At 55.8% G+C, this 9,172-nt stretch overlaps 1 protein-coding gene across 4 annotated transcripts in view; it reads right to left on the minus strand.

Annotated features, from left to right (window-relative positions):
- Sh2b3 (SH2B adaptor protein 3) overlaps positions 1 to 9,172 on the minus strand; it is a 23,230-nt gene that overhangs the window by 11,403 nt on the left and 2,655 nt on the right. For all 4 annotated transcript variants that reach the window (XM_029533613.1, XM_021186870.2, XM_029533612.1 and 1 more), the window contains exon 2: positions 2,077 to 2,751. In XM_029533613.1, the coding sequence (XP_029389473.1) occupies positions 2,077 to 2,724 (648 nt within the window). In that variant the 5' untranslated portion in view covers positions 2,725 to 2,751. The remainder of the gene's footprint in view (positions 1 to 2,076; positions 2,752 to 9,172) is intronic.

The following is a 9,172-nucleotide window of genomic DNA, read 5'->3' on the forward strand; positions in this document are numbered from 1 at the left end:
AAAAAAAAAAAAAAAAAAAAAAAAAAAAAAAAAAAAAGGAAGGTAGTCCACATTGTGTGGCATGACATCTTCTGCAATACAGGAATGCCCGCACCACACACAAGCTCTGGGAAGCCCTTAGAGAAGGCAGTGGAGGGGCTGAGGAGATGGATCCGCTGGCAAAGCATGACCCACAAACATGAGGACCCCAGGAACTCAGGGCAACAGCAGGACACAGCCCAGCACTGAAAGGAGACCGGCAGGTAGACCCTCTGGGGCACACTGGACAGGCAGGCTAGCTGAATTGATGAGCTCCAGATTCTAAGAGCTTGTCCTAAAAAGTAAGGTAGAGAGCAAAGGGGGAGACCCCCCAAGGTTGTCTCCCGGCCTCCACACACATGCACCCCCAAACACAGATGCACAAAGGGAAAGACCAGGGTGGGGTGGGAAGACAACAGGCTCTTCACAAAGAAGAAATCACATGTGGCAAGAGAACAGGCGGCACTCAGCTCCTGAGACGAGCACATGCCTATGGGACTGACCAGGGTAAGAGTGGGTAAGGCTGTGGAAGCAGGGATCTCTCTGCCACCACCACTAAGGACACCAGCTGACACAGCCACTTGGGAAAAGTCACGGTGTCACCAGGAAAATCACTTCCAGGAATATACCCAAGAGAAACGAAAGCACATGCCCTACAGAGACCTATGTGTGAATGTCACTGGGACATTACTCAGAAAAGTCCCAAGAAAGCCAAGTACAGGAGCGCGCAGATGATGCTCATGGCGCCAGCACTTGGGAGGCCAATGATGCAAGACCCTACCCATGGGGAAGAAGGCACTGAAGTGGAAACCACTGAACCACCCAACAACAGGTATCAGTAAAACCGGGTGGGCGGGGCCAGCGCTGGCTCTGAAGAGCACTCAGAACGAGATGAACTCAGCCCAGCAGAGAGGGCTCTGCACTTAGAGCACCTGAGAGTTCCATTTCCATCACCATACCAGGTGGCTCACAACCACCTGTAGCTCCAACTCCAGGGTATGGGATGGATACCTCTGGCCTCTGAGCGGCACTCACACGTGCTCACATATATGCATATATAACATAAACACAATTAAAAATAAACACATGGGGACTGAGGATGTGCAAGCTGGTGACTAAAGTCCTGCTGACCATGCACAATGCCCAGGTTCAATACGTAGCACCACCAAAGTTGGCCTGGTGGGACATGCTTAGAATCCCAGTCACCAGGAGGTAGAGACATGCTCAAGCCTCAGGTCATCCTCTACATAGCTAGTTCAAGAGCAGGCTAGGCAACATGCCATCTCAAAGACAAAACCGTACATCCAAGCTGGAAAGAGAAGGCCGGGAGGGGAAATGTGTGTGCTTCTGTCACTTGGAGATACACTGAAACTCAGACCACCACCATTTAGCAGTCATTAGCAAGGAAGATGTCTTACAAGGCCTTTGCCACCCTAGCACACCCAACTACCTTTCTGCTGCAACAGTGCCAGCTGCATGCCCCTGGGGCGAGTTTACTCCTTCCATGGCTCCCAGCCCCTAATGTGTGCTTAGCACACAGGAGGTAATTATCTGGCCTGTGATCATTGCAAAGCATATGCCTGACTATTACCAGCAGTGCCTCGGGGTTGGGATCACATCACTGTTACTCTACAGCCAGGCTGTGACACAAAATGTGACTACAGAGAAAAAATGACAGCAGGCAGCCAGGCTTCACACATCCACACAGGAGGAGGGATGGATGCCAGCTGCAGGCTGAAGCACTGAGACCCTAGGCCTCACCTGCCAGCAGAGTAACTGAAACCAGGGTCACCTGCCAGCAAGAAGCAAAAGAAACGAAACTGCAGAGTCAGCACCCCAGGGATGCCACTCAGCCCTCATGTCCTTCCTGAAAGCTCCAATGTCCATGTTAGGTCTATCTGGACTTTCAAAGACTTTGAACCAACATGCTCCAACCCATCAACAGCACGAAGTCCTTGAACTCTCCGGGGTCGCAGACTCACTGTCCTGGAAGAGTCAGGCCCACAGGGTGCCTATCGAGCTGTGGGCACGCTGTAGCACACTCTCCAGGTGGCTCACCTTGGGTGGATCAAAGAGCTGCAGAAGGTGGCAGTGGCCAGGACCTGGAGACCGAAGCACTAGGCGACCCCGCTGCCAGCGCGCGCCGCTGTCCATTGCTGCCTCGTCCGCCAGGCTGTAGCGCAGTACCACCTCCTTGAGCGCCTCGGCGGGCGGCTCTCGCAGGCTCCAGGGTAGCAACTTGCGGGCCGGGCCGGGCCTGCTGGCAGCGGTGGCGTCGATGTCATTGGTGTCGCTGGTAGCCCTGGGCAGCTCCCCCGCCGAGCGGCGGCGGAAGAGATGGCGCAGGCCGCGGCGCAGGTGCTGCAGGGCCCAGGCGGGCCGCGGGCCCAGGTCCTCGGAGCTGCGTGCCTTGGGCAGCGCGGGGCGGGGCGGAGCAGTGGCGCGGTAGTCGTGACCCGGCGGTCCTGCAAGGCTCTCGCGCACCTCCCGGCAGAAGTGGCGCTGGAAGAGCTCGGCGAACTGCAGCGACACCAGGTCCGCGCGCGGCGGCTGCGGGTGCGCGCGCGCAAACAACCAGTACTGGCGGGCCAGCTCCCGTGCCGCCGCCGCTGCGTGCTGCTCGCAGAAGTCGCTCCAGCCGCGCGGGGATGCTGGCGAGGCGGGTGCCGAGGACGTGCGAGACGGCTGCACGGTGGGCTCGTTCATGGTGGAGAGCGAGGCGGGGCGGCCGAGCTGTAAAACAAGTCAGAAGGCAATGAGCCCAGAGAACATCCCGCCCCGCGACCACCCCGGAACACCCAGCACGTGGAAGCCAGCAAGCCAGGGAGCCCGCAGCTCCCACGTGGTGGATACAGTGGCTAGGCCAGATCTACCGTGGAGGCGCTGCCTCCTTGGGGGGGGGGGCGGCTCAGCTCAGCACCACTCAGAGCCATGCTTGGTGTTTTCTAGAATTTTCCATCTAGTCTCCTCCGGCTTCAGTTGACCATATGAAATGAAATTTCGGATGAAGGGACCTCCCTAAGCCAGGCGTGGTGGCGCAGGCCTTTAATCCCAGCATTTGGGAGGCAGAGGCAGGTGGATTTCTGAGTTCGAGGGCAGCCTGGTCTACAAAGTGAGTTCCAGGACAGCCAAAGCTACACAGAAAAACGTCTCGAAAGAAATGATGAGATTGTATAAAAATAAACACTGTCTCAAAAAAAAAAAAAAAAAAAAAAAAAAAAAAAAAAAAAAAAAAGGACCTCCCTACTGGGAAACAGGCTGTTCACAGCATACCCAAGTGAACACTGACAGGATAGCTAGGGCTGCTTTGTAAAGACTAAGACACAGGCTCTCCACTGCCCGGGCTAGGCACTCTAAGGCAGTACAGCTGCCTCTGTGCGGGCAGTCTGACAGGGATTTTAGACTCATTTCCCACAATTAAGAGGTTTAAGTGGAAACACGTGCTCATAGGCCCAGAGCCCTGGCCACAGCTCCCTGCTGTTGTTGACAACCCCAATCAGCAGGTAAAGCTGGGGACACAGGGACCCTGGTTCATCCCACAGTAGAAATCAGGAGCTACGTGCCACCTCTTCCAGGGAGCTCCAAGCTGGACCCCACCCTCCACCCAGTAGGAACTACTTACTCAGCACAGACATCCCACGAGCCAAGGCTCACGTGTCTCTCCAGCTAGTTTTTAACAGGTAGGTGACCTAATGGTGGACAAGAAAGGCCTGGAGGGGAGTCCCATGCTGAATGAAGACTGTGAGGGCGGATTTGGGGTTGGGGGGAGTAACTGAAGCAGAGGAGTATTACTTACCTCTAGGAGGCGTGGTTAGAAGCATGGACTCTGAAGCCCACCCTCACCAGTTACGTCATCCTGAGTGACCTCCCGGGTCTCCACCTCAGTCTCCCACGCCAGAGGAACTACCTCACCCTGCCCACTTCCACGTGGACTCGATTACACAATGGCTTAAAATCTGGGCAAGTTCAATGTGACTGGCTGCTGTCCTCACAGAGTAAATGTTGGGAGTGTGGGGACAGCCACACAGAAGATGAAAAGCAGCCTGTAGTGACCAGACTCACAGGAGTGTAAGCATCTCTAAGCTTGATGGAGAACTCGGGGAGACGCATGTGTAAGCCAGTCAGAATGTCTGTGGTGTCTGGCCAGGGTAAGCACAGAGCAACCTGTGTACAAGACCCACCTCCATCTACTCAGGCCCTCCCCACAATATTCTGAGGACCTACTGTATACCATGCACTGCAGTGGGCCCAGGGGATACATGGTGAACAGGTAAGATATTTAAAATCTTAGTGCAGCGGCCTATGCCTGTGATCCCAGGACTGGAAAAATCAAGAGTTCAAGATCATCCTTGGCTACAGAGAGTTCAAGGCAACCCTAGGCTTTGTGAGACTTGTCAAACAAACAAGCAAGCCTTGTCCCCCAGCCCAGAGCTCACTACAAAGAGAACCAAGCACTGGCTATGTGGCACCTCGGTTTCCCACTCATGAAATATTTGTCAGGAGCTAGAAGGGGACTCTCTCTGCTGCCCCTGCCCTACAAGTCACTTTTCCCTCTGTGGCCTGAGCTCTGTAAGACCCAAAACAGACAAAGAAGGGCGACCAGCAACCGACAGGACACTTCAGCTCTAATGCAAAGGCAGGCCTATCAACTCACTGGGAGGCACTCTGCACTCTGTCAGTACTTATAGGGGTCATAGCACACAGTAGGTCTTTAGCACATAGCAGGTCCTTAGCACACAGCAGCAAAAGCCAGGAGTAAGAATGAAATAGGCTAAACCTAACCAGGCCTATCTCATTCTGTCCACCTGCCCATGGAGCACCTACTCCCTGGGAGATTCCTAGCCTTGGTCAGTGCCATATCCCCATACACCAGGCTTTGGCACGGGAGAGCCAGGCGCAGCCTTCATAGCCTGGATGACCCACAAGCTGAGTGCACACAGCTCCAGCCCCATCTGCAGACTACAAGGGCCACTGGGCTGTGTTCTTGCATCACTCATCACCCCACAAGAGGAGTACCGTCCAGAATCTGTCACGATTGTCCTGAGCAGTGAGGATTTGTCAGTGGCCATCTCCATCAGACCCAGAGCACACCTGCTCTCCTGCCACAGCTGGGGCTCCAAGACACATACAAAAACTTAAGTCTTACCATGCAGTCCAAACTGGACTTGGATACCCATCCTCCTGCAGGCCTGGCATGAGTAAGGAAGATTTTTTTTCTCTTTAGGATGGCCTCCTCCTGCCTCCAGCTCCTGAGTGCTGGGTTTATGGGCATGTACCAGGTTTCTATGGTACTAGGAATGGACCCCAGATCTTCCCACATGCTAAGTAAAGCACCCTCCCAACTAAGCTTCACCAGTCCAAGAACAACCGCCTGCATACAACGCCTAATGGCCAACATCACCCACTAGCCACCATCTTACCTAGCCTGCCTTCTGGGCACCCTGTGCTCTGTCCACACCTGCCCCTTCACCTGGAACGTGTGCTCACTCTAATGGCCCTCACGTGGCACCCACCACTCCTAGCCACTGTTCTGACCACTCCTGCAAAGATGAACTTCAGGCATTACAGAACCCCTATGGTGTGGGAATGAAACCACAGGGTGACCAGGAACAGCACTCACAGAAGGCCCAGATGCACCCCCAGAAACTAACACCTTACAGAGCTTACAGCCCAGAGCCAGCAGTGTGAAGGACTGCTGCAGCCCTGTTCACAGCCCTAACCTACCCCCTGTTTAGAAACAGTTGCAACCTACCAACAAAGCAAGCACATGCTTTAAAATGGCTCCTGGAATGGGAAGAGGCTGGGTGTCCCAGTCCTTAAGGCCAAGTCAAAGATAGGGAAACAAGGCATGGGAGGTGGGCTTACTCAAGGCCCAGCCACCATCTAGAGGGGATGGATCCCAACCAGCCTGCTCACAGGCACCGGCTCCAGTCAGCCACAGTGCCCCATCCGTCCTCACCATTCTGAGGTGCACCTACCACCCCCAAAGTGCACTCAGATCAAGTACCCCAGATACCTTGGCAACAGGGCAAGGCAGACTGGCACTCCAGTCTCAGGTCACATGCCAGCCACTCCAACTCCAACATGGGACTCTAGGTACCCCCCTGGGAGGAAGAGAGCACACCTAGGACCTACCCCAGGAGCCTGGGGGACAGCCAACTCTGCCCAGGGGCACTCAGAGCTGTGGTAGGTTGGCATAGGCTGGAGAAGAGAGTGGCTGTGCTGTTTATCACTGACACTTAAAGCAGTGGAGGTGAGTCAGGCCACCTAGCAAGGCCCAAGCCCCAGGAGGGACCCAGTTCTGGGCGAGGCAGCAGCGTGGATAGCACGGCTGTGGAATACAGGGCATCCCCAGGTGAGGTGGCCCCAGGCTGGATGTCCAGGGAGCCTAGGCAGCATAAAGCTGGTCCCCTCCAGTGACTGACAACACTTTCCACGCGCTAGGGGATAAAGTGCAGCTGCTGAGCTTGCAATAACCCAGGGACAGAGCAGAGAAGCCCTGAGGAGGAAGGAGGGAAGCAGCCCCAGGAACTTCACATTCAGCTGAGATAGGCTCTGTGTCGGTGTGACTACAGGCACGGCTCTCCTCACCCACAGAAGGTACAGTCTCATCTGCCCACCTGGGTTTAGCCTCAGGGGCTTGTCCTGATCCCCCCCTTCTCCTGGTAGGAGCCACAGTGACAAAAAGAGCTGGGTAGCTTGTTCCCCAAACCCCAAGTATGCATGGCAAACATGCAGAGCAGCTAGCTCCCCGTAGTCAGCAAGGTGGACAGCATCCCTGAACGCCCCCACTGCCCCATTCAGCTTGCCACAGGCAGTGCTGGTCCCTGGGAGCCACAGCCTGGCTTGTGTTCAGGCCCAACCATCCCAAGGACATGGAGGACCTGTTGAGTTATTGAAAATGGAGAGGTGCTGGGGGGTGGGGAGATTCTGTGACCACCCTTGACCCACGAGTGCAGAGACAGCTCAGGAGCCTCTCAGCTTGGTCTCTGGCACTCCCATCTCACAGGTGCAGAGGAAGCCTCAATACCTGGCAGACCAGGGAGGGCTGTGAGAATGGGGGAGGGGGGAGGGAGGGAGGGAAAGAGAGATCCACCTGCAGGTCTAGGAGGGCATAGATGCTGGGACAAGAAACCCCATACCACCGTCTAAAGGTTGCCTTCTCTAAGGAGGCATCCAAACGGACTATACTGCAGAACTGAAAAGATGCAGTGTACATACCTCATATTCTAGCCCACAGGAAGCAGGGTGCAAGGGAATTAGCTTGGCCCTAAAAGACTACCTAGACCACCTGGCAGCCAGTGGGGTCCATCCTAGGACCACCAGGATGACCCAGTCGGCCAGAATAGCAAGTATAGCTGGCTTCCTCTGCCCTACCTCCCAGGTGCACCACCACCACACACACACACACACACACACACACACACACACACACACACACACCCTGACATTCCAGACAGCCATCACTCTAAGTAGGCTCCAGGAGGTGGGGTAAGCAGGGGGAACAGATCCCAAGATTGGTGTGTACCCTCCCAAAACCAGACAGGACTTCCTTTCCGGGCCCCAGGGTTGACAGTGGCAGAAGTGATGGCAGATGTACCTCATTGCCAGGGAAAGCTTCACCTGCCCACTCCAGAAGTACCAGGGCCTTGAGGAAGACAACACTGACAGCCCTGGCCCTTATGTGCCACTCCCCACCAATGAGTCCCAGGGACTCTGGAGATCCCACCAGTGTGCATCTGAAAAGCAGGTCTACCTCCCGCATCTAGAAGCTACATTGAGCCCCCCCACCCCACCCCGTCACCCCTGTCAGCTGCCGTGAGTCAGCCCCACAAGCAGGGCACAGACTTCCTCCCTCCAGGCCTCCCTGGAGACCAAGCTGCACCCCCCCCCAGCAGCTGGGGGGGGCACATCCGGACAGGCCCCAAGGGGCTCCAGGACTGGCTCACAAGGAAGCCAGGGGGCTGGCCCCCCTGCCGACCCTTGACAGGGTTGTGTGGGAGGAAAAATCTTTCAGCCATCTGCTCAGCTGCTGGGTTTCCGGCTGGCCAGGGCGGGGCAGGCCATCAGGTTCCTTAGGGATTTGTCTCTTGTCCCAATGAGAACAGTACTGGGCTGGAGAGCTCAATGCAGGAGGTGGGGGAGGGGGTCGTCACTGAGATCCCCAGAGCACTGACCAAGAGACACAGGTTGTCCAAATCGTGGGGCGCAAGTAGGTGGTGTCTAACAATGCCTAAGGGCATGGCAACCAGGCTTGAGATGTACCCGGTCCCTGAGGGACCTCAAGCCCCCGGAAGCTGGGGTACAAGGCTCCTGGGTCCAACTAGGTATGACTCAGCCAGTGACCCCCACTGAGTCATCTCCCCTAAGCGGTGTGCCAGCCTCAGTTTCCTCGGGGAGGGTGGGTGGCCGGGAACAGGCCTGGCAGGAAGGAGCAGACCCTCCAGATGGAAGCTGCTTCCTGCCCTGCCCTCCCCTGCCCAACCAGGGATGCTCAACACCCAGGGGCCCTGGGGACCGTTTTCCCAGGAAACCTGGCAATTAAGTGCCAGCCACTCCTGGATTAATAGCAATAGTTTGAATTTATGGAGCACTAACATGCCAACACTGCATGCCTCCCCCCCACCCGCTGACTAACTCTGTCCCTCAGCACCTCCACTTCAGACTTCCAAGAACACTTGTCGCTCTGAGACAGCAAAACCCAAGCCTAAGACCTCAGAGTCAGGCCAGTTGCTGCCTACCTACTTCAAATGCTTTCTCCTTATTGGGCTCCTACACAGCACACAACCACCTAGTGGGCACGAGACTTGGCTGACACTGGGCAGGTCCCAAGAGATGTCAGGTAACTTGCCCAGGATCTCACCCCTGAAGCTAGCAGAGTCTGGATTAGTCTCCACAGAAGTGCTGCCCCAGATCGAAGTGGGGACTTGAATGGAAAGACCTCTCGCTTCAACAATACTATCTGTCCCATCTACTTGTGCCAGCAATTAAAACCCTTCCCGCTCTTTATGGCTTTTTCATCGCCTCACAGAAGTGCCCACCCAGCCGGGCGTGGTGGCGCACGCCTTTAATCCCAGCACTCGGGAGGCAGAGGCTGGTGGATTTCTGAGTTCGAGGCCAGCCTGGTCTACAGAGTGAGTTCCAGGACAGCCAG

Source organism: Mus pahari, chromosome 23 (assembly GCF_900095145.1).
Source record: "Mus pahari chromosome 23, PAHARI_EIJ_v1.1, whole genome shotgun sequence".
NCBI lineage: Eukaryota > Metazoa > Chordata > Mammalia > Rodentia > Muridae > Mus > Mus pahari.